General features: G+C 42.6%; 1 protein-coding gene across 1 annotated transcript; it reads right to left on the bottom strand.

The window, feature by feature from the left end:
• Positions 1-10,822: 10,822 nt before the first annotated feature.
• Positions 10,823-23,531, bottom strand: krt18a.1 (keratin 18a, tandem duplicate 1; the record flags this gene model as incomplete). The annotated part of the gene is made up of 15 exons (XM_083919311.1): positions 23,009-23,531; positions 20,803-20,885; positions 20,222-20,378; positions 18,418-18,582; positions 18,184-18,309; positions 17,777-17,997; positions 17,552-17,660; positions 16,075-16,082; positions 14,023-14,377; positions 13,305-13,387; positions 13,065-13,221; positions 12,351-12,515; positions 12,131-12,256; positions 11,747-11,970; positions 10,823-10,949 (listed from the first exon to the last, which is right to left on the bottom strand). Exons 1-15 carry the CDS (start codon positions 23,447-23,449, stop codon positions 10,823-10,825), a joined length of 2,547 nt encoding a protein of 848 aa, XP_083775437.1. The 5' UTR covers positions 23,450-23,531.
• Positions 23,532-26,592: the final 3,061 nt, after the last annotated feature.

Genomic DNA, 26,592 nt, shown 5'->3' with positions numbered 1-26,592 from the left:
TACAACAAGCGGCCAGTAAGAGGAATTGCTGCTCGTTTTTCTTCTCTGCGTCTTTGAGCTCGTTCCCTCTCAGTAGACCCCGAAAAAACATCCTGTGCAAATATTGTCAGGTGACGGCCTTTTTCTCCTCTGAGAATATATGAGCAAGTAAAAAGGTTTGAAAGAGATACGTCTCCATGAGAGGAATGCAGAGGAGACCAAGGACTTACAAAGGACAACAAACAATGAGCTGCTCAGAGTGTTTTAATGCTGGGGATAAGAGGCCAAACCTATTGTCTCTCTAATCTCTCTCTCGACCACCAATGTCAGCAACGCCTCATAATGTTGCTGAGACCTACAGTGTGCTTTATCACACTGACATGGGAACAGACGTATATTTTTTTTTTGGGGGGGCGGGGGGGTAACTGTGTTGGTATACTTACCTGTATTTAACAGCCTTTTGTGAAGACTAAAAGACAACAACGAAAGAGCCCACAACACCAGTACACAGTGAGAATGGGATCTAACTCAATTTCCATTAAATTTAATTTATAGTGCCGAATCATAACAAACGTTATCTCAGGACACTTTACAGAGTAGGTAAAGACCACACTCTATGACTTATTTATGATTTACATAGACCCAACAATTCCCCCGTAGAGTACGGTGGCAACGTAAACCTTCACTATAACAGACAGGAACGTCAGACAGACCCAGCTCTGTGGAGGCCGGACATCTGTCTGCACCAGAGAGAGGAAGAAAGGGAGAGAGAAAAGACAGACAGATGGACACAGAGAGACAAAGACAGACACACTTCAAGTAACTATAATAATATCTATAGTAATGTGAATATGACTTATATGTTATGGCAGTTAATACAGCAGAACAGTAGAAACAGGCACAGCTAAGGTGATAGATTATAATAGCAGCAGGAACGTCATGCAGGACCACGGCAGCAGGCACCACCACGATCAGCAGAGACCTGCGAGACGACAAAGCACAAACAACTTTGGGGAAGAAGTTGAATTAGTAACATGCATTGATGAGACATGAGTGATACAGACAGAGAGGAGAGAAGCTGGTTTGGCAATGGAAAAGGCCTTTTAGTGCCCTTAAGACTTCATCCCACTTACATTTACATAGTGTGAGAGTGACAGACTCACCATTCTCTCTATTGCAGGTCAATGTAGCATTTAAATGAATTTGAAGTTGTTATTTTAAGGTCAACTAGTTAAACAATGTTGCTTTAATTCCTACTGTACCAATTCTACTGTAAGAAAATAGCAAAACCATTAACAGCAGTGTGGGTCGTGAAGGTACTGCAGGCGGGCTGCAATACAAATAATAAAAAGATCAATTTTCAAATTTCCCATTTAATATAGAATATAGTCGGGGTCGCGGGTGGCTGGAGTCGATCCCAGATGACATCGGGCGTGAGGCGGGGTACACCCTGGACAGGACGCCAGTCTATCACAGGGCACATGGAGACGAACAGAGACAGACAACTTTTCAATATTTAAATTTAAAACACAATGAGAACGAATAAAACGAAGCCATGGGATTTATATGATGTGTTATTCTTCATTTAGCCGACCCATTTTTGATCCCCAACATAACTTATCTCATCACTGGCTTACATTTGCTGCTTTACGATTTGTTACATGTATGTGGTATTCATTTGCACTGCACAGCACCGTTCTGTTCATGAAACAACACACATGCTGTATATCTGGAAACACTTCATCTGTGTCTCATGTGTTGTGATCAAAGGTTCGTGTGGGCTGCAGAAGATTTTCAGTTTTCAAATGAGCTGCGGGAAGTTTGGTGAGCCCCAATTTAGAATATTTATCTTTATGCTTAACATTTATACCACATCCTGCGTAAAGACAGCATGGGGTATATTCCTATCCAGCTGGTTATGGATGTAACAAACTAACAAAAACATTTTATCATGTGGGAAACCATTAGATCGCTCCCTCTCCCAGTCTAAAATCCTCCTGGGTTTACTACTAACCCGAAGCCTCAGTAGTCTAGTTTCCAGAGTCACACCCCATGTGTTCCTCATTTTCACTCTGTGCCTCATTTACTTAGATTTAGATTACACATGAGGAAACAGGCCGAAGCTTTGTCAGGATTATGTTACACAGGCCTTTTGTATCTTAGCGAGGTGAATGAAAATGAAGCACGCAGGTGTGCCTGTGTGTGTCTATAGACTGTACGTGTGTATTTGTCTTTGTGTCACCTCTCACGGCATGACGGACAGTGGGTCATTCAAACCTTTGCAGCTTTTTTAAACACAAACCCTCCCTTCCTGTGATGTAATTCCTCCAGTCAAAAAAAATCTCCAAACAATCTTTATAATTAGAGCTCCCTCTTGAGTAGCATCCTGCTGTAGGTGGATTATCTGGGGTTAGATAAAAATAATGAATAAGGAAACAAAGAGATCTTGGGCTACAGAGTGTTGTAGTGGTTAGCACGGAGTTAGCATGTTCTCCCCGTGTCTGCGTGGGTTTTCTAATGATGACTCTAAAATTGCCCGTAGGTGTAAATGGTTGTCTGTCTCTGTTCGTCTCTATGTGCCCTGTGATAGATTGGCGTCCTGTCCAGGGTGTACCCCGCCTCATGCCCGATGTCAGCTGGGATCGGCTCGAGCCCCCCGCGACCCCGACCCTGGGATAAGCGGTTGAAGATGAATGAATGAAAGAGATCTTTGTACAAAGTGCCATGGCTTCCATCAAGAAAACGCATCAGAATCTGGTGGTACGACTTCCTACGTTTCAAAAAACGATTGTTTTAAAAGTTATAATTTAATTTGAGAGAGGATATGAGAGAGAAGGTATCTGTCAAAGGCCCCGTCAGATTCCTTTATTTCTGCCCCCCAGAGGACAGAGATGAAAGGGCTGAAAGCAACACAGACTGTGCCAGTTTACACTGGTATTTTGTGTTATTGTGACAAATGCCCTAAGACTCATTTGATTAAGGTTGTGGTTTTCAATTAGAATCATGCACAAATGTTACCCACAGCAGCTTTAACTCTACAAAGATGGAAGTTATCCTTCGCAAGAGTTAGTACGACATACAAGCATGTAAAGACACAAATGACACACAAGGTGGGAGACGAACTCTGACAGGCACTTCCACTCAAATTGTGTCCAGCTACACAAAAAACATCCACAGAATCCAAATCAACACCTGTAGTCTGAAGTTAGATCAGAGTTCCAAGAAATACCTAGCCTGGCTATTGCCAGACCAAGTTCAATCGTAGATTGCACGTTGAGAGCTGGTGTCATTTTCTTCAGCACAAGAGGCGGGCGTAGTTCAAATGGTTGCACCCAATTGGACCTTCAACCAATCAGACCAACGATCCGGATGGCTCGAATCGTTCGGCCACCAGCGGGGCTAACTGGTAGATGAAACTTTTACCAAAACCAGTCAGCAGTGAACAAAATAGATCCTCTCTTTAGAGGAATTGCTCCAGGGAAAGTTTCTGCTCAGTTTTCAAAGAACACTTGCCAATGAAATCATTTAAAACTGGTAGAAATCATTCAACGGGTAGTGGTTCCTGCGCTATGGTGGTCGCCATGTTGAATGTAAATTGTAAACACAAAGCTGCTTGTGACGCCTCTCTATTGTCATCATGTTTAACCAGCCAATAGCGGGCCAGGTGAAAAAAAGCCAGCTTGGTAATTGGATCCAAAAAAGGGGATAGGAAACAGGAAGCATAGACCTGCTCTTCCAGACCCAGGTGCAGGGCGAACTCAAATCGCCAGCAGATGGGGATGGGGATACCCAGTCTAAGAAATACCCAATACAACCTTTTACTTTATTTTGGAGTCAGACTTCATAACTCAGTCTGTTGGGACTTGGCTTAGGGACCAGAGTTTCATTTTCTCAAATGTTAATATGTAATCTCTGCTGTCTGCTTCTGTTATCAAAGACGTGTGTGAACTAGCCGCGTCCCCTCACTTTGCCAATGGAGTCAGCTCTTTTTTTTCTAGCTGGACCTGAAACAGTGTTAGGCTTTTGGGAAATGGTGTTCATTACAGGCAGCTACAACATAAATATTGGATAAGAATAATAGTAGATTGTTTAAAAGAAGAGCAGACTTATTTAAACATATGGAGTGAACAGTTAGTGATTACAAATGCTAATGGGATTTTAAATGAGTTCTTCCTGCTTCTGGAACAGAGCTGGGGAATTCCTGATTCACTTCAACTCTCTTCACCAGGGCTGTCTGCTTCTTTCATTTTGACTTTTTTTTTTTTACTTCATGGAATGCAATGTTACATTTCCGCAGTACAAAAACAACAAAAACCATGGCTTCAAAACCAGTTATATTGTAAGGACATTCATTCAGGCTATGTCATAAAACACTTGAGTTAAACTAGATATAAAACCAATTAATGGGTTAATTGATGACTCTGAATTGCCTGTAGGTGTGAATGGTTGTCTGTTTCTGTTCGTCTCCATGTGCCCTGCGATAGACCGGCGTCCTGTCCAGGGTGGACCCCGCCTCACGCCCGATGTCAGCTGGGATCGGCTCCAGCATCCCCTGCGACCCCGACCCCGGGATAAGCGGTTGAAGATGAATGAAGATAAGATAATGTACTTTACAACTACTCATAAAGAGCTATGGTATTTTAATAGATAAAGTCAGTGAGCAACATATTCTCATCAAGAGGTTTGTATGATATCTGACGAAAGGTTATGCACAACAATTCCCATGATATCTTACAAATATGATGTTTTGTAACGTTTTGTCCGTATGATACTTTACGGAAAGATCACATTATATTTAATGTTGTGAAACGGCGACCAAAATGGAGCATGATGGTTGAGATTAGGTACCAAAAGGTACCAAAACGACCGTTACGTGACCAGTTAAGTTTAGGAAAATACAATAACTTGGTTAAGATTGGAGGATATGTTGTGGTTTGACTTAATACTTCAAGGACACAATCACCAGTCTCCTGGGTGAGTCTTATGTTTTGAGACCCACCACCACTCCCTGTACGAAGTTTAGCGTTTTTAGGTGGGCTTTTGTAGAGCGCGTTTGCACATGTACGAGCACGAGCACGACGCCTACTGCGGTTCTGACGTCATTTATGTGCGCCTGTTCGGACATAGAAAATAGAAGGAGGGACCATGCGCGGACAACAACAATGGCGGTGAAAAGGTCACGTTGGTGTGATGCGGAGGTGGAGTGTTTACTGCAGATGTGGTCGGATGAAAATATTCAAAAACAGTCGACAAGACGCACAAAAAATCTGAGGTCTATGGAAAGATTTGTAAACAAAGCGACGCATCGCGATGACGTCATCAAGGCGTGTGAAGAGTTACGGCGTGATGTTGTATGGACAGGCAAGAAGCATCTGCGCGTGGCCCAGGTAGTGTGAGTACAAACGGGCCTGGGCCGCGGGGGGAGAGGGAGGGGGGGCAAGTACCCTAAAGCCCGGGGCGCGGTGCGGAAGGACAGTGTGAGTGCGCCCTTATACTACATCAGCTGATTTCCTGCTTTACCCAGGATGTAATTTCTCCAATAATAAACACATGGATTACATACAAATTGCAGTGTATTAGTTCTCGTTGGTTTATGTACGAACAGTGAGTGACGGCAGCTCGTCAGACCAGATTACTGACTTCGCTGATAGCTAAGCGTGTAGCCTATTACCCTATCATGTCCTCAACATGTACAGCTTGTAATGTGTGAAAATGCAGTCTGGCACGTTCTTTCACTCACGCCTCAAAACTGTAGGCCTCCCTGAATCTTGTGTACGGGAGGGTGTGTGAGAGAGATCGTGGGAGGGAAAAGTTAGGCAGGAGCTGGAGCTGGGTCTGCGGTCTTTGAGGAGAAGTTTATAGCTCCTTCTGGCCCCTGAGTGCTGCTAAAAACTACACATGGCTGATTTTAGACCTTGTACTTGTTATAGTGTAAAGCTTGCTTATACTTCATTTTGTATACTTTGTTGTAAACTTTGCTTTAAAAAAAGATAAGAACGTAAACATACAGTAAAGTGACACAGCTATAAAAAAACAAAAATCTAAGTTTTGTAGTGATCTCTTTAAAGTTAACTTATCTTCCTTTTGTCTTTTGTACGCAGTAGACCATGACAATGAAATGTAGCATACCCTTGTGATAATATGTATGGAATAGGGGGGAATAAGCCCATGTGAAATCAGAAATCTTTCACTGTATCCTCTAAACTGTCCTATCATTTACCTCAGCCGCATAGCCACTTGCAGTTTTAATCATTTACCCTTTGCTCTGGAATGTGAGTTAGTTACTCATTGAAAAAAATGTCAAGGTTAATGAAACTGCGCTGTGAATAAATCCACTCTGCTGTTCCATAAAGATAACGTATTTGCTCTATCTTGGGCATAGCTGGATGCGTTCAACTTGTTGAACTCATTTCTCCTCAAGAGTTGATTCAGACTGGATTCGTCCACACTAGAGCGCTGCACCGCTGTATTTTTAGCAGAGCAAAGGCGGTAATCATCGTACTCCCTTGGGTGTACAGTTTGCAACTTTCTGGTCACCCAAGTTCCTTTGGGTAGTTTCCACGGAAACCAGACGAATGAGTCATTGAGCCAAGTTCAGCCAATTCGGCTTCACTTTGGGATTGGATATCCAGTTCTCCCTCTCTTCCTCCCTCCACGCAACCGGACTGGAAAATGAAAATGTGGAGAGAGAAAAACGGTGGCTGGATGGTGGCGCTCTGCCCAGTTCTGTCCTTACTTAATTTGCCCTCTGCGCCTCCTCTTTCTCTGCCTCCTCCGCATCTCTGCTCTCCCACACTCCTGTTTCCCCTCTTTTCATCTATCTCTTTCTTCTGTTCTCTCTCACGTTCACTTTTTTCCCACCCTCTCTTGCAACTTCTTTTCTGTCACATCTTCACTGCCCTCGACCTCCACAACTCTAAGCACATTGGCAGCTCAAAATAGACTAGCGAGACTTCCAGTAACTGTTTTCTGTTCCCAGAAGTCAATCACGGTTAAATTAGTATGTTTGCTTGTCTGCCATGTCTGTGTTGCTGTGAGTGGCCTCAGATCACTTTGGTGAGTCAGGATGTCAGTGATCAGAGTATTTACTTGCCACTGTTTGGATTTCGATTGCAGCTCTTGATTATGAACCCTTCCTGTGGGCGGTCTGTTTTGTATCCAACATACAGTATTTATTCCGCCAATTAGAGTAAATCTGCTGCAGCTTTAATCTATTATTATATTTCCACTGGTGTACTTCCTTTCTCTTTTCTCACTGCATCAACGTCTCTCTTCCTTCGTTCTGCCCTTCAGTCTTGCTGTCCTCATGTGTCCTGCACACACACATACACACACCACACCCTTCTCCTTCCACCCCTGGTCCCTCACTTTCCCCCCTTTTCTTTGCTCCCAGTGGGAGGAGGCCCAGCCATTTGGGAGCACTGGCTGACTGACTCACCCCCGACACACCCAGCAGCTGTGTGGGGTAGAGGGAAAACTTTAAGAATGTGTGTTTACGTGCGACAGAGAGAGTGAGAGATGATTCATGGTTTATCCATGTGAAGCCTGTTAACGGTTTTACAAGGGAAAAGGGAGAGAGGAAGATTAAACAGTGGCCTCTGGCCCATTTTGGCTAACTCTGTTCTGAATGAACTCCTACGTTCTAGCGAACACTGTTTATCTTAACTCATCATAGCTGCTGATAGTGCTTTTTACAGGCCTCCTCTTGTTAACATTAAATAAATGGATCTATATTTCTGTCTATATTTGTTTCTACACTCCGGGTGATGTAAGGCTCTTGCAACACTTGGTATGTGGCGTTCTTTAACATGTGAAATGTAATCACATTTTTTGGGGATTGCAACATTTATGTGAGACTAGGCTGCAGACACCCAGGGACAAACACATGGGCGGCACATTGAGAAGCACATGGCACCACCCTTAAAGATCACAAGATTACTGTCCTTTTGAATTGGAGAAGTGGAAAAGTTTGATAGATGTGAGGTCTTCTGATGAGGCCTTTTAATGATAATGTTCCATATTCATGTGTGGACTGAATGAGGACTGTGGATTTTGTCAACCTTTGTCCACTAGGTAATCCTTTTAAGGAAGGGGTCACTTAAGGGTGAGCATGGAGAGGACAAACAATCACAGTTACCAGTTACTTCTTAACATACATGTAGTAAGAATAGCATTTGGTAAACGATTTGGTAAATCATCACTTAAAGTTATGCACGAGAGATTTGAAATACAATTCCTTGCAATAAGCTCACTCTTTAGGGTCACACACACACACACTGTCAGATTGAAGGGCAAGTAGTTAAGTTCATCATAAAACTGTTCTATCCGGCTGTTAAGTCGTGATGTAACGCCCTCTCAAAATGTGATTTCCGGGTCCAAACCGTATTGTTACAACGCCACAGTGCCATGTTCCCTGTTGTTTGAACAGATCTGAATTTAAAAAACCCCAACGTAATTATCATTTTACCTCTTTCTGATGGATGAAAAAGGTGTCTAGCTGATGTTAGAGGTGATTGTAATTGCTCACATGTTCGGCCGTTGTGTCTGTTTTATTACAACGGAGCGTTTGGACCCGGAATACGTGTTTTGAAAGGGTTTTACGTCAGACTTAACAGCCGTTGTATGGTAATTATTGTATTTTGTACAATAATTTCACCTCTGTACGATATGCAATTAATAATGACAAAGGTGCATTCATGTACCATAATGTGACAATATGAGGATTTTTACATAATACAGTAGTAGTTGGTTTTATTCTGTGCTGTTTCATTCTAATTCATCTCCCAATATATTCATAATAGCTAAATATGGTTCCTACATCTGTGTTTACACATCTCGTCTCACGTGACCTCTATCCAGCCAATCTTTCTTTGTGTAGGCTATGATCAAGGTGATTTGTGAGCATGGCTATCTCTCCGTTGATACTAGAATGGATGATCCGGAGGGACAGGCGCATCTGTGACCCACCTCTGCTTGGTAGGTTAGATTGGTGAAGGTTAGGGCAAGAATATCTGTGTAGGCTAACTTGGCAAATGCAGCGTGTCATTTAGATTCTTTGGAGATTAATGACTAAGCAACGGGAATCCTCAGAGGGCCTCCTCTCTCCGTGCAGAGAGATATTGTTCAGCCAGCTCTGGATCCTCAGGAATTACAGGCATGCAGAAGAAACATGCACTTGTCTTTTTTCCCCCCCTCTATCTATCCCTTCATCTCCTATGTCCATCAGTCCCACCATCCCTTCTTTTCTACTCTTTCTCTAGAATTCCCTGTCTCTCTGGTACGTCTGCCCACCTTCTGTCAGCAAGGCCAGAATACGAAGCGTCGGGCTGAAGGGGGTGGCAGAGTCCAGCTGCAACAAAGACTCAGTGTTAGGGAGGACAGATTTATGACTTCACCCATAACAACAGATAGTGAGCCTGGCACAAGGAGCTGCTCACAGCACACACACTGTCACACACACTTTAGACAATTACAGCTGTAGGGCATACAGAATTGCACTGGAAACTGGCACACATTAGGGAACTATTACTTGTTGTCCGATGCAGTTGGGTCTTCTGGCAGAATGATTAATGATGCTGTCTGGCCCAGTGAATGTTTCAAAAAAACACTGTGGGGATGAATAGTGGATTGATTGGTAAAGGTTGAGTTCAAGCTGTTAAATCATCCCCTACTGTCCAAAAATTGTCCCAGCCAATTACCAAAACTGTTCCTCCCCACGTCTGTATTAGCAACTTAGAGCTGACTATTACCATAGCTGCAAGTCATGCAGCGATGCAACTCAGACCCAAAGAGTTCAGTTTATATCAAAGAGCAAACAAGGAATGAGACTGAATGACTAATGTGAATGTAAATAAGCAGAAAGCAGAGACACCGGGCTGTTTGGACATGGCATGGGAATGACTTCTGCCTATCATGGGACAAGGCTAAGGAACTGCAGGTCAGAATGTGAAATTCTCAGAGGCTGGAAGAATTTCCCGCACACACAGCAGACTTTGGTGCGTGGGGGGATGATGGCAGGAGGCCAGACAGCCGTCAGGGTCTACATGCATAACAGGGAAGTTGACTAAGTTGAAGTTGTACAATGATGTATATAATCATTTTCAGATTTACTATTTCTGTTTTATTATCAGATTCAATTTGAGTCTACAATTGATATCGGCCTTGAAGGAGTATTGGCCTATAAGTTAAATGAGAAGACTGCCAGCAGCCACTTGGCTGAGCACAAAGACTGGAAGCAGGGGGAGCAGCTAGCGTAAAAATAACAAATGGGGGTTCTATTCGGCATTATGTGTGGGACTATTTCTTCTTTCTTCCTGGAGTCTTGTCATCACTGTGAGGGAGCCAGGCAACCGCCGGTGACTCCAATAAATAGTCAGGCACAAACTAATTCAATACAACTTGATGTTTTATGCTGTTTTGTGTGAATGCACAAACATTACATAATATGTTAATTATTGAGCTTTGAAAGATGCTAGTAGGCAGATTTTTCTACCTTTGGACGGAGCCGTCCCCTCTGTTTCCAGTTGTTGATGCTAAGCTAACTGCTAGCTATAGCGATGTAACGTAGCCTACAGACACAAGGTATGAATATTGTCATCTAACTATCTAAGTAAGCAAATAAGCACATTCATTGAAACGTTGACAAATTCCTTTAAGGGATTATGAATTGTGAATGTAAAATAAGATATGTCTAATAATCAGCAGATAGGCACAGATACAGAACTGTGATTATAATGATTGTTTTTCCTTATTGGCATAATGCTAAAAAAAACAGTCACAGGCATAATGGTACACTTTTTCTTGCTTCACTTTATTTTTGTTACATAGGGTTCTTTACCATGTTTTAATTAGTAAGCTTTTCACTCGACTTGATGTCCTTGCTCTCTGACACCACTCTGCCGTCCACCAGAGTCTGAGTGACTGTCACCACTTTGGTCTGGACCAACTTCGAATCAACTGCATCCTCTAGTCTGGAAAAAGGAACAAAAGAGTAAAGTCACTACAAGTTGTTTGTCTTTAGGAGTAGAGCTACATTTCCTAGTTTAAACACTGGAATTAGATCCTTCATAAATATATTGTCTCATAGTTATTTTGGTATTGACACCAATTCTGCAGTTGAAATGAAAGTGATGGGAAGAGCATTGCAATGACGCAGAGGAACTACTTTTACTTTCCATATCAACGTTGCTACATGTTTGCATGAAGCTAATTTGAATGATATTTGCAAAGTCAGACCTCAAACCTCCGGCTCTGAGATGACCAAAGCTATGATATCAGCCAGCTCACAATGCAAAGCGCTGAATGTTTCGCCTTCAGCTAATGTATAAACTTTAGACTATAGACTATGTATAAAGAAAGACTGCAACACATCTTGTTAGCCCCCTGGTGGCTGTCTGCAGTATAGGTCATAAACCCCACCCTATTCATGTTAGCAGATGGGACAAACAAAAATATCAAAGTACATGTCAACTAAGTTCATATCATTTATGTTCAAGTATTCATTTTTTTGATAAGTTAAAAATATTATATTAGTATTGTTATTGTCTCACGATTAGTCAAACGGGTGTATGGGCGGGACTTCAATGGCGCCCTATAACTACTGCGCAGACTCTGGTTGCATAAATACAAGATGTCTGGGGCATTTTAGCTTCATTTGTGTACAGTGGGAGGAAGTGGAGACACTTCATCCATCTTTATACAGTGTATGGTGCGAACATGCAGTTTTTACCGTTTTGACCAACTTTCTGCCTCCTCTCCTTATACTCACATTAACTCTGTGCCTCCGTCCAGCAGCCTCCTGTACTCGGAGATCTCGGCCTCCAGTTTCACCTTGATATTGAGCAGGTTCTCGTACTCTCTTGTGCTGTGCTGGATGTCGTTGCGGATCTGAGTTAGCTCCTCCTGCAGACGCAGGATGATCATGTTGTACTTCTCTACCTCCATGTTGAAACGCATCTCGATGTCACGGAGGGTGGCCTCCAGGGATGCTTTCTGTCAAGAGGGGAAGAAAAAGCTTGATTACACATTTTATTGATGAAGTAGTGAAACAGAAATAATTTCTGGGCTTTCTCACAGAGAGAGAAGATAGATACTAGTCATGTCTGTATTATAATTATGCATGAATTATGTAAATCAGCACAAATGTTTTTACCAGACTAAGAGCAGACTGCAGTTCAATGTCCAGTCCCTGATACCTCCTCCTAGTATCTGAGATCACAGTTGTGGCTTCCTTTAGAGCTGTTGTGCTCTCAGTCACTTGGACCTGCACTTCTGTGATCTGAAATACACAATTCAAATACATATAGTTCATACAAAACAAAACAGCTGGTCAACCCAAATGTATTTGAATAATATTCACATGGAAAAATTACCTGAGATTCATGCCATACTTTGAGCTCCTCCTGGTTCTTCAATGCTATCTTTTCATACTTAGCCCTCATCTCCTCCATGATCCTGGCCAGGTCCTGTCCTTTAGGAGCGTCAACATCCACATGGACACCAACCTGGGTGATCTGGGCACGTAATTCAGCAACATCCTGTTGAGGGGGAAATAGTCAGGGAGTGATTTCCTGAACAAAGTTAGTGGGGTTATTCTGTGCAAAGAGGTTAAGGGTATAACTGACTGCCACAGTCATGTTTTTACTGGGCTATTTACAATAGTGTTGGGATTATTACGATCTGCTACAGCGGTATTCTTTTCACCTTGTGAATCTGTGTGTTTGTGTCATTATGGCAAAATGCGGTGCCTACCGTACATGGAACTACCTGTGGCAATAGAGGCAGTTTTGGTCCGTGGCCACATTTTGACGCCACGCGGCAGCCGTGCAATATACAGTCAGTACACTTTACAGGTTAGCAGTTGAGATCAAAATGAAGGCCATATTCAAAAATGGGTGTGGCCTGAACAAGGGCATTGAAAGGGGGGTAACGAACTAGGGAGGGCCCATTACCACTACACTTTTTGTGCCCCTTGCACGATATGGCACTGCGGCTGGTGTGATCCCACCACAAGATTGTCTCCTCATTTAGTTAAACAAGGCCAAAGTTAGTTGTCATACAAATATTTTTTGACTAGTGACCCTCACCGTCGCATGGTTCTTCCTCAGGCTGATCAACTCTTCCTTCAGAGACTCAATGTCGCTCTCAAGGTGCAGGCGAATAACGTTGGTGTCATCAAGAAGCTTCCTCAGTCTGGCCACATCAGCCTCAACAGTCTGACGCATGGACATCTCATACTCCATCCTAACAAAAACATACTGTATATCAAATATGTTCACACTGGACGGAGAATCTGTTTAATGTTGTACGCAAAGCTGAACACTCACTTGAGTCTGAAGTCCTCTGAAGCCAGGCTTGCATTGTCAAGAGCGATAGCAAGATGTGAATTGCCCTTGAACATGTCAAATATCTGAAAGAAATAATTTTTTGAAATTTCAGTGTGTGTAGACAAACTGTATACTCAGCGGCACTGTGTGCTTTATGTTCTATTGCCTTTGATAACACGTTGTAAGTCATAAAAGCCGGTTATCACTCATAGCTCGACATGGAAGTAAAGATAAGAGCTACACCACAGGCAATAAACATTGTGAAATCAGTCCATCCATGGGATCCATGAACACTTTGGAGATGTATGATAATAAAAAATGTGTTTTAGCGCCAACATTATGTGACAAAGGAAGGGAAGTAGACAGTTGATTGACACTTTGCAGGATGAAAAGTTCTGTGTGAAGAGTTCTATACAAAACTACAATTTATCAGACGACGCTACCTCACCCAGTGCTATATGAGCAAAATATTTTGTGCATCAGTGCGAAATTACCATTTCCTTTACTTGGAGACCCTGCAATGACTGGGAAGCCAGAACACTGAAGGAGACCCAGATTTATCACCCTGCAATCTTTTTTATGCTCTCCTTTTTTGACATTTTGGCAGTATGTTGTAAAATATATGATGCTCTCACTTCTTTTGTTTTCCATTAAGTGTCGAGACTAAACAAGAAGTGTCAAGTATCATTAAGACGGACTGATTGATTCAATGACTCACCTTGGCCCTCAAGTCCATGATGATGGTGTTGTACCTGCTGTAGTCTCTCCCCTCCAAAGGGCCTCTCTTCTCGATGGTCTCTCTGATCTTGATCTCCAGATGGCTGTTGGCCTTCTCCAGATTCCTCACTGTCTCTAGGTAGCTAGCCAGGCGGTCGTTCAGGTGCTGCATGGTTGTCTTCTCGTTTGTGATAGACAGGGTTCCAGAAGTGGACCCAGAGGACAAGGACTGGTAGTCATACCCACCCCCGAAGCTGCTGCCAACCCGTGTGCCATAGGCCATGGAGATCCTGGTCCCATGGCCACCTGCTCCTCCACTGACACTGTGGGCGTAGGACCTATCCTTCTGTAGAGGTCTGGTTGCCGAATGGACACCGAGAATTTGAGAAGTCTGGCGTCTCATCATGGGCTCCATTGCTAAAAGAAGTGTGCTGATCAATCAGATGAAGAAGCGGTGTGTCCTGACACAGAGGGGTTTGGCAGCTGAGAGTGGAGGACAGAGGGATCTCCTCAGGTCTTATATATCACTCTGAAAGGTGTGACTCCTTCCTGCCGCTCCTCTCCTATCTATATTACAATTTTACCTTTTGCCTTCTTGCTTAGACTTTGTCCTTAAAGCACCCACCGTGAACAAATCAGTCAAAGGTAAATAGGTATGCTGACATTTTCACATGGATAGTGTGTAGTAAATGAGCTGTATCTATGGTAACCATGATATCAACAGCAGCTTAAAGGATAAGGCTGGCCATGTTCTATATTTCTCTTAGTGAAGACTCTACTTGAACATAAATTATATGTACTAAATTGACATGTACTTCGATTTTTCAGTTTGTCCCATCTGCTAACATGGATGGGGCGGGGTTTATGACCTATGAAAAGACTAAAACCCACAATCCTATTATCTCGATCTACCAGTCACATTTCGTTTCTACCCTCACCTATGGTCATGAAAGCTGGGTCATGACCGAAAGAACTAGGTTGTGGGTACAAGCTGCCGAAATGGGTTTTCTCAGGAGGGTGGCTAGAGTCTCCCTTGGAGATAGGGTGAGAAGTTCAGCCATCCATGAGGAACTCAGAGTAGAGTCACTGCTCCTTTGTGTTGAAAGGAGCCAGTTGAGGACGTTCGGGCATCTGGGTGGAGAGATTATATCTCCACACTGGCCTGGGAACCCCTAGGGATCCCCCAGTTGGAGCTGGTTAATGTGGCCCGGGAAAGGGAAGTTTGGGGTCCCCTGCTAGAGCTTCTGCCCCTGCGACCCAATCCCGGATAAGCGGTTGAAGATGAGTGAGTGAGTGACAATCAAGTATTGTCTGCTTCTAAAGCCTGACACACTATCTCCATTGTTGTCCAAAGACTATTAAAAACACATCATTGAGCCACACTGGGTGATTTTTTTTTCCGCATCAATACCATCCTGATGTTGTGAATACTCTACAGTGCGCTCATTGAGAATGATGGCAGACTAACTGAGCCCTCTGGATGGATGGCTGTACATAGAGCCCTCCACAGGTGTGTGGCCTGCATCCAGAACTTTAACTATAGCTTCGGCATTCTGAACCCAGTGTCAGTCAGACTCAGATGAATAGTCTGTTGTGTACAAAAAAGACCAGCAGATGTATCAGAAAGATATGTTTAGATAACATCTTTTATTAGTTTCTGTTATTTGTTAGCTTGTTAGCTTGTAACTGTCAGTGGCTGACAAGCTATAACAGTGTGTTTTCTCTCTGTACTGACACTATGCTCTGAGTCGGAGGTTTGAGGTTTCTCTGCCAGTGTTGTGTCGAAGTTTCCCGTATTAGAAAACCATTATTTTACGGTTTAGTGACGTACCAACCTTAGCTGCCTGAAAAACATTTAAATCTCGGATTTCAGAGAAGTGCACAGACATCTCCTCCCTCATGAGAGGAATCTGAAAACACCTCTCAAGTTATAAACCTTTCTCAGATTCAAGCCATTGTTGTAAAGGTTAGACATTTGAGGGGACATAGACAGAAGAAAAACACATTGTTGGGTGGAGGGAGCTTTAACCTTTAACTGGGTCGCTTAAGGTACCTGTCAGACTAGGAAACATGATTGAGGAAGAGTTACAGGAGTGGTAATAAAAAAGGTAATAAAAACGATTAAATATATAGATAAATACATAAAGACAGATTTTACAACTCTGGAAAGTTATCAAGGTAAAGGGATACGGAAGAATTAATTTAGGTTACAAAATGTGCACACGCATGTAATTGGTTTTTCACAAAGCTATCCAGCATTGTCCAGTGTAAAGTGATTTGAAAGGTTAATTACCATTGAATTAAGAGTTGAGGATCTTATGCTCATCATCCATGAACTCTGGGGACTACTTTAGACAGGGGGTTAAGTGTTCCTATTTATTTATTTATAGTTTAGACACCAGCCAAGAAGTCAGCGTGAAAGATTATTCCTGTCGTAATATTCATGAAGTGTATTCCTCCTCTGTCATGTCAATGACATGATAATATAATCTGATACATCTGACTTAAAGTTGTACTCCATAAGATATGAGATAACTTGTTTCTAGCGCCCTCTTTGGTGGTAAGATGCAGGTGAGCCTGTTCTTTCAGAGCCCTCCATCTTGTCACATTCATGGTCACGATGTGTGTTGACTTTTCTTTTGTAAACTTTATTGCCACACATTCAGCTCTCTACTTCCAGTTCGTCCCTTATATGTTCATACACTTCAGCCCTTACTACAAGCCTGACTCAGAAGTTGGAAGTTCCCGATTTCTAATTACAAGTGAACTCAGCATAACCGTTAACCCCTAACTGACGAGATCCACCGGCAGACCAACCGCTGTCAGCAGTGTCACTAACATGTCTATTTACATTTAGAGAGGGAATGGCGCCACAGATATGGTAATACTCAGCAAAAAGGCGAGTACGGGTGCTTTTATCATTGGGTCATATGATCAGTCACCATTGTTTTAACTCATTCTTTGATAAATAGTAACTTAAAAGACAATTAACTTGATGAAAATCTTACGGAGTACAACTTTAAATTATGTTTAGTTTAAAAAAACAAAACCAACACATCAAGCGAAATTTCTCCAATGGATTTTATTGAAATACGTGAACAGCACAACAGGCCAAGTTAACTGGACAGAAAGAAAACCAAAATTGATGAAAGATTAAAAAACATTTTGCATTTATTTGGACTCTTATTTATTTGAAAGATTCAATGTCTTCAATTTGTTTATCTTTGAAAAAAAAGATCATATTTCTCCAATTCTGAACTTTTGCAAACATCTGCAGGTCAACACACAAACATAAATAAATCATGATGAAATAAATAAAAGATGATTTAGTTTTCCTCTGATCCAGTATTTTTTTTCCACCTGTCCGTGGAACAGCTGTATACCCAAGGAGTCAAACTAATTGCAGCTGTGAAGGTTAGTGCTGTAAGAAGAAAGGAGAACAGATCAATATTGGCCAATCGTTTGTTAGTGTTATGATGCAGTGACAGTTATTGTTGGGAGTGTCAGGTGGTTGCTTCTGGTATTTAGACGTTCTTGGTTTCTGTGCTGGAAGAAACCACTTTGCCGTCCACCAGGGTCTGTGTGACAGTCATCACCTTGGTCCGCACTGTTTTCTGGTCTTGCAGAGCGTCCTGGAGTCTGTACAGTAAAAAATGTGGACAAATTAATCATCTGGAAGTTTCTATTGACAACTTTTTTAATGAAGAAGTTTGCATTTGCAGGTTGGTTATATATCAAAATATGAATCTACGCACGTGAAGTCTTCCCCGTCCAGCAGGCGTCTGTATGTAGCGATCTCTGCCTCCAGCTTCATCTTCATGTTGAGCAGGGACTGGTACTCCTGTGTCTGCATTTGGATGTTGTTGCGCAGCTGTGTGAGCTCGGCCTCCAGCCCCAGGAGGATGGTGTTTAGAGACTCGATCTCCATGTTGTAACGCATCTCTGTGTCCCTCAGTGTGCCCTCCAGAGAGGCTTTCTGTAAGGGGAAAGAAAGGGGTTAATATTTTACAGTGGACCCAACCTGACAGCTCCATAGTGAGGGGTCACTGGAGTGTAAGGCTTGTGTCAACAAAGTCAGTGTGAGAGACTTGAAGTGAGAGTGCTGAGCTGTTGCAGCGTGTGTTGAGGTAAATGAAGTGTGTGCTGACTGAGTGCTTCTCACCATGCTCTTCTGTGACTCCAGCTCGATCTCAAGGGTTTGCAACTGTCTGCGCAGGTCATTCACCTCTGTCTGGGAACCCTTCAGGGCCTCTGTGTTCAGGCTGACCTGCGTCTGCACTTCTGTTATCTGAAATGAGGAGTGAAATCAAAAGATAAATTAAAAATACATTTAAAACTTCACTAATCAGTTTATAACAGGTACTATGAAGCTGATAGTGTCTTGTTAATCGTTTACCTGAGATTCGTGCCATGCTTTGAGTTCCTCCTGGTTCTTCAGTGCCATCTTCTCGTACTTAGCCCTTATTTCTGACATGACCTGGGACAGGTCCTGTCCTTTAGGAGCATCGACATCCACGTGGACTCCTGCTTGGGCAATCTGGTTACGAAGCTCCATAACTTCCTAAAGAAATAAAAATGGATAGATGGATAGTTAATAGACATAATCACAAATCTAGTGCACCTCAGTCAGTTAAAGTGGATGAGCACAGCTTAGATCTTCTTGATTCTACCCATAGACTGTATAAGAGATGGACGTAGCTAGTGTACATCACCCATTGGTTTGTGGACTATTGTTTTGAAGCCAGGAGAGGAGCATTTTGGCTGTTGAGGAGCGTTAAACAGCTTCAAGCTGTTTATCATTTATATGGTGCTGTGCTATGCATAAAACTAAAGAGGGAAACTTCCGATATTTCAGCTGATGCAAGTCATCAAGTGGGCAACTAGTGGGTGCGCAGTGAGCTCTATTTCATGTAGTTACACAAACGATTGAAGATTGACATTTTACCTTATGCTACCAGCTAATGCTAGCTAGCTATTGTTAGCTTTGGAAGCAAGGCGCAACCAAACACTGAACAAGATATTTCAGGCGACCACAATTTAGTGAAAACACAACATGAGAAGGTCAAAGTCCTAAGAATTTAACACCCAAAACAAGTCCACGGCTATTGTTTTGTATTGATGTACACAGTGCTTTGTATCGCTAATACTCTTTCCTGTCAATAGCACGGCGACCTGTCAATCACAACGGAGCAACACTCTAAAGCATACCCTGCTTGAATCGTCCATTTTACCTCAAATGCTTACTTTTTGCGATCAGTGGAGTCGCCCCCTTCTGGAGATTAGGAAGAAATGCAGGTTTAAGGCACTTCCCCACTGACTTCACTTTTCTTTACCTTTATTATACAGTCTATGATTTTACCACTTAAGACTTGTTTTATTGAGCTGAGCTCTGACTCCTAACCTCTTCCAACCATAATCACGTTATGGTCAGGTAAATACACAGGGGATGTATCTAGACCTCCATCTGGGACCATAAAGACTTAATTCCCTCAGTAAACAAATGGCTGTGCTTTGGCTTTTGCACTTAAATGACAGACGTTTGAAATTTGCGGTGTTTTCTCCGTTGCCAAATAAGAAATGGCGCCATTTTTACGATGAGGCTTCCCACAGAATTCACATACAGATTTTTCAGATTTCTTAACAAACCTCCCTCTTCCCACTGTACTCAAGAACGCCCTGCAGCCTGTCAGGATGTGTCGTCTGCAGTCGTGGCATAGTGTGTAACATACATGGCGATGATGTTGAAGGGGATTATGGAGAGATAAGCAAATATTTATTCAGGACCTAAAGGTGCGGCTGTTTGTTGAAATGAATTCCACGGGTTTTTTTAAAAGTGGCTTTTGTTCGGAATTCATTAGACTTTGTTGAAAGCCGCATGAATACAACCTTTGATTTTCACAGACAAAATGTACAAAACCAGAGCTTCAGTTTATGCTAAAGGCCCTGAAAACCTTTTCTAAATATGTCTGATAACGATAGAACAGTTTTGGTTTTTGCATTTCTGTTTTTGCTTTCTTCCCAATTAGAATTTAGTGATGTTTGAATCAACAGGTGATGGCAGTTGGGGGGGGTTGCAGTACCATCAATGAATTGTGATTAAACTATATACTATAGTCCTTTTTTTTAATGTTTAACACTTCATAAATAACATAAACAGTTTTGATTCCCAAAGGTTTGGATCTGAATGGCCTCATACTTACATTTTCATGGTTCTTTTTGAGGTGGATGAGCTCCTCCTTAAGGGTTTCAATCTCGCTTTCCAGGTTCATGCGGCTCATGTTGGTGTCGTCGATGAGCTTCCTCAGGCCCACGATGTCGGCTTCCACAGACTGGCGGATGGCCAGCTCGGACTCGAATCTACACAGCACAGGGCAGGGCAGTGGGGGTCACTTCAAAGCCTGCTACAGCTGCTCACATCACTTTGTAAATCTACTCATCAGGACTTACTAACTGAATATCGCACTGACTAAGTTACTGAATGGACCTACACCTACACACCAACCCCTTTTTTTCAGGTATCTTTCCTTTAAGTTGAAATATACATGATCAGTATTTGGTTAGCTTATAATAGCGCTCTATTTGCCAGCTGTGTTTTCTATGGCCTTTCATTTATGGCGCAACTGAAATGTCTCCACCAGCTACGATGCAAAGGTGGTGATTTATGACTACAGGACAGATCATGATAGTATACATCCTACAACCCATTCAGCAGTAAAATAGGTGTGCCCGCAGCTGTCTGGCGTAGTGTTACAGTATCATCAGGACTGCGGGTAGAACTCACTTCACCCTGAAGTCATCGGCTGCCAGGCGAGCGTTGTCGATGTTGAGAACCAGGCGGGCATTGTCAGTGGTGGAATCGAACACCTAGAACAGGTTGACACAACAAAGAGGGTTGTTTAGATTGCAAACGGAGGATGGGCCAGCACAGTTTGGAGAACATTTACACTAAAGAGCTGTCGAATTACCCCTTTAAGCAGACGCCACTAGCTTCTTTCAAATATTGTGAGAATTCTACAAACTATATTTAAACTGGCCCAGGTTGAATAAAACGTTAATATTCAGATATGGTTAAAAGTCTTTATTTTGAACTGATACATACGCATTTTACGTGTTTATTCCAAAGAGAGAAGAAGTGTCAATGTGTATGTGTGTAAATGAGGACAGTGCCAGCGGGCTGCTTCAAAAAAACAGATGGTTGCAGTATTTGCGTCAGCAGTCACGGCACGGCAGATAAGGGCTGGGATGGGTTGAAGGGGGGGCATCCAGGTGACAAAGTCCAGGAGCCAATCAGTGGCTGCAACTGTCCTGTTGCTGCTGAGGAACAGGATCTATCCTGTCAGCAGGGCTGAGGCAGGTGATTTGCATGAGGAAGTTGGTGAAGTGTGTGTGTGTGTGTGTGTGTGTGTGTGTGTGTGTGTGTGTGTGTGTGTGTGTGTGTGTGTGTGTGTGTGTGTGTGTGTGTGTGTGTGTGTGTGTGTGTGTGTGTGTGTGTGTGTGTGTGTGTGTGTGTGTGTGTGTGTGTGTGCGTTTGCATGGGTAGTTGACTGTTGGTGCTTTACCAGATCCGTCGGTTTTAACGTTGCTGTGAGAGTCTGTGTTTTCTCAGATGCGGGCCAGGGTGGAGGGCACCATTTTGAGTGATTTTTGCATTCCAAAAGAAAAATGAGGCTGTTTTGACCCCGGGCTGTTAGTAGAAAAAACAAAAACCTCGTTTTTTTTTGTACTATGTAATATTTTGAGAGTGATAAGACTGTGGGAACACATGGTAAACTTCTTCTTCTTCTTCTCCCTTTGCCTCCCATTTGCCCATTTTGTTTGTGTCATCATTTCAAAGGATTGATGCTGCTATCTAAAGAAAAAGTTTAGAAAAAGACATGCTATTTGTGGGCTTCCCACGATGAGAACATACAATAAAGAATTGCTTCAGTAGACACACACACAGTATTTAAGTGTTTATCCAGTTGCTCCATTGGGCCCAACTGGAATGTTCCATCTGGAAACGGCTCTTGACTTCTTTTAAAAATGCGGCTTTGAATAAAAGACTGGCAGCAGGGTGAAGGTTGCACAGCTCAGCTCTTTTTAAGCCAGTTTTTTTTTTCTTTCATGGTCACTCAGAGGGGCAAAGCCGGGAATGAATGATTTACCTTAAACTTAAGGATTTTTCAGGTTGTGTAATGTCGTCATTTACTTTCAGTTCAGTCTAAAGTATTTCTGTACTAGTTAGCCGATGTATCTATATAGGGTGTGCCGGGTCAATTTGAAATTAATTGCCTTATCAGATTAATTACTTATAAAATGCAGAATATAAAGAACTAATTAGCTCCACCTGAAAGATCCTTTTCACATTAAGTGAGGTAAGTTTCTCTCCTCCTTCCCTCCCTTATCAGCTCCTATCTTTTGTATACACAGAAGCAATGACTGTACTGCGTGTTCAGTCCTATTGTCCTACTGACGACACACTGTGTTTGTGTTAGGCTAAACAAAATAAACTCATCTTGTATGGGCCTGTACGTTGACCCTTAACAGCCTGTGAAGTCCCTGGATTCTTGTTTTTTTTTGTTTTTCTCTTCTTTCCTGTCTCTCTGACCCCTGACGCTCCGACATTCCTCCACCATACTGTTTCCGGTCCAGCCATTGGCCCCCAGCCCCCCCGGAGTAGCAGCAGGCACGGATCCAAGCAGTGACCCTGAGTGCTGATGGGGTTTCAGTGAGGCCAGGGGGTAAAGGATATATTGCTTTGAAAATACCCTCATTATATATTGTGCCTGTGACAGATTTCTTTCTCAATCACACTTACATCACATCTTCTCAAAACATGTATCATCTCAAAACTCCCCCTGGGTTTTATCTTTCAGTTCACCCAGCTACATTACCTCCCTCTTCCGATTCAACTCCCGCATCATATGCTTTTTCTCAACAGTTAATACATCAACACATGCTCATTCCCCCGTCAGCTCTCACCATACTCCCCCCAGCCCCTTGCTCACCTTTCTCCTCAGGTCGTCCAGGATGGCCTGGTACTTGCTGTAGTCTCTGAAGTCAGGTCCGCTCTTCTCCAGGGCCTCCTTGATCTTAATCTCCAGCTTGAGGTTGGCCTGCTCCAGGGTCCTCACTGTCTCCAGGTAGCTGGCCAGGCGGTCGTTCAGGTTCTGCATGGCAAACTTCTCATTGCCCATGATGTCTGCGCTGTTCCCACTGCTGCTCACCTGGACGCTGTTGGAGAAGCCCCCTGCTCCTGAGCCCATTCCCATCCCGGCTCCCAGCCCACTGCGGAAGCCAGAGGAGATGCTGATGCGGGACCCACCGGCCCCACCATGGATAGATGAGGCCCTGTAGACAGGAGCACTGGTACGGGTGAGTGATGCAGAAGGAGGCCTGCTACTAGTGGAAGAGCGCACAGAGTATGTACTTTGCCGGGAGGTTTTCATTGTGGCTGGAGAGTGTAAGGCTCAGTGAGAGAGACTGTGAGGAAGAGAGAGCGGCACGGGCTGGGTAGGCTGAAATGGGAGCTCACAGACAGGCAGGACGAGAGGGAAAGCTGTTAAACTATATAAACCTTGTGGGCCCTCAGGTCCGCCCCTCAAACCACTCCCCCCTCACCACGAGTCACCTCCTCCTTTTCCATAAGCCTAAACCGCACAACTCACAGCATGCCTTTGTCCTCACAACCTTCCTAAGTTGGTCAGTTAAGGACTCAAGGAATTCAATTTCTTTGAGATTTGCAGCATTTTGTAAAATAAAAATAGACTTTTTTTTAATTGATACAAAACATTTCTTCAGTACAGTCCAAGAACACCATTAAATCTTTAAACAATTCCAAACAAAGGTATTAAAAGTATTAAAAACAACAACACATCTATCCCCAAATAACTTTTTTGAGAACATACACAGGCTAAAAACACATCCTGTCTTCTATGTGGTTTTAATACTTTTTGGACAACAATGGAGTTGTGTGGCACTGAAGCATAAATCATATCAGCTACACAGACAATAGCTTTTAGGATAAATTCATTAAAGAATGAAGGCTCTATGACGAAAGTGAAAGTATGACAGTATCTCCTTATTGCTGGTGCTTTTATGCCTTTATGATAGGCTACAACAGGTAGAGATGAAAGGGAGGGAGAGAGGGGATGACATGTAGACAAGGGACCCCGGGTCAGATTCAAACCCCAGGACACTGTGGAAAGGAATTATTTGTACTTGCCCCAGAGTCAAATTCCTTGTATGTCTATACATAGGCTTCTTGGCCAATTAGGATGATTCTGATCTTTCAAGATTGTTACCTGGGTAGGAAGCTTAACTGTGACAATAGAAACAGATAACAATACCGATAAAATCCAACAAAAGTTGTTGCATAAACAAGTATTCCAAATTTTGCTACCCACATTGGACTCGTCAAAACACTTAATTGGTTGCACCACACTCCACACCCTTTAAACGTATCAGCAAGGCATCATCACTTTTCGAGAATGCCTCGGGATCAGTTGAGTCAGGTTGCTCAAATGATTTCACCAGTGTCTTTTGTCAGTGTGTGAGATCAGGTCATGTCAAAACATCTCATTCCCATGTGGTCATTTAATAAAAGAAGGAATTGCGTCATCAGCGTACTCTGGTAGTCTTGTGACATTACATTTCAACTTATAAGTGTATCTGCATAGAAAGATTAACTATGGATGACACACATTGTAGATACACATTTTATGAAAAAGAAACACCCACACTCACAAATAATTGGCTTTTCCAGGGGATTAACATATTTTAGCCCAGGCATGTATTGGTTTCCTCTAATTGTATATTATGAAAATCTGTATTGTATGATGTCTTTTGAAAACCTATGCACAAACATTCAAATGATATCTTTTGAAATATGACGTTCTTTTCATTGCCATCAAACAGGTTCTTATATCTTACAAAATGGGACGGGAACAGATTTGTATGATATCTTACAAACATGAGATATTTAAAGTTGTGAAACTGCGACCAGAAGTGGATTGTGATGGTTAAGTTTATTTAAAAAAGGTGACGGTTAGGTTTAGGCATCAAAACATACTTTTGTTACATAATGCGGAAAACGCACCATGCAGTTGCGAAGTAACCTGACTCTCGTTTGGAGATCTTTTGGCAAGGGGCGAAGATACCGGTTGCTGATTGGATAAACCATCTGTCTAGTGAGCCAAATGAACCAATCAGATCAATGAAATGTATGACGTGCTAACAGTGTAGAGGCAAAGCTCAAAAAGTAAACAATATGTCGGTAAAATATATCTGCCATTTGTGAAATGCGAATACACAAATAAAAGGCCCAATTCCAGGTGCCGGTCCATATTCCAACAGAAGGATCCAAGAGGATAAAGCGTTAGCGAGCGGCTTTCCCAAAAGCTGAGCTGATCTCATCTGTGAAAGCCGCCATATTGTTTACACTGAACAGTCACTTCTCGTTTCGTAACTCAAAACCAACGCTGATTGGTTCTTCAAATTTTCTCCGTCGCATGTTACAAGACTGATCTGCAAGTAAAGCATAATGAAGCTTGCGAGATCAGGATGGTCTCACGAGGCTCGTTGCCACTCACCACAACATTTAACATTTTGCACATCGCCGTTGCTTGTTGGGTTTTTGGCGTAACTTGATGCCATGTACATACGTTCTGCAGTGTATTTATTTGAACCCAAATATTTTTCTAAACCTAACTAAGTAGTTTTGTTGCCTAAACAGGTCCTGCACTGCAGGGACCTGCTCAGGTCACTCGTGTTGCTGGATCTATGTAGGATTACACGTGAAAATTGTGCATAACCTTTCATAACATATTATATGAACTGTTGTGTGAGGACACCTTGAATGGATTCCTGGAACTCTAGGTAAAATACATCTAAAGATTACAGCAAAGTACATTACAGCATGTATTTAAAAAGAATGATTAGCAAACATGTAAAATACATGATAGTTAAGGAGAGTAACCTGGACAAAAAAATCTAATCAGCTGCAGGTTTTTAAGGTGTAAGGTAGCTCCAGATATTATGTACAGTACAGCATGTTATCTATCCTACTTAGCCGGATGTGTCTGATTGTCCCCCTCCCATAAAGGATATGGTCAAACAAAGGAGCAACTCCTCAGTAGGTATGTAGGAACAATGACTTCTCTAAACTAGTAAACATATTCCAGAAGCCCCCTTGCTGGTTTTTAACACAAGCACATTCCACACACGGTACCTTTAAAGCTACTTGGCTTAAAACAAGGAAAATAATCCAATGTTTTCCTTTGTTGGTCATTTAAAGTTAAGAAAAAGCTGTCAAAGCTTGAAATCCTGTGTACCAGGGTTAAAACCATAAAGCAACAACAATGAAATCTTATGTATTCCCATCCACAGGGCGTCTGTATCAGCGTCACCTTGTTCTCAGATAGGATTCCTGCGAAATGTTTTTCCGTTTGTCTGTAGTCATGTTCAGTCTCATCCGTGCTCCACGGTTTTGTTTGTTTTCCAGGAAGGAACAAGCAGCAGGATATTAAAGTATAAAGAGCTCCCAATGAAAAAAACAACTCTTGTACTGTCATTGAGCGGGCAAACAAAGGGG

This window comes from Echiichthys vipera (genome assembly GCF_963691815.1).
Source record: "Echiichthys vipera genome assembly, chromosome: 9".
In the NCBI taxonomy this organism is placed as follows: domain Eukaryota; kingdom Metazoa; phylum Chordata; class Actinopteri; order Perciformes; family Trachinidae; genus Echiichthys; species Echiichthys vipera.
This window is presented reverse-complemented; position numbering and strand designations above follow the sequence as displayed.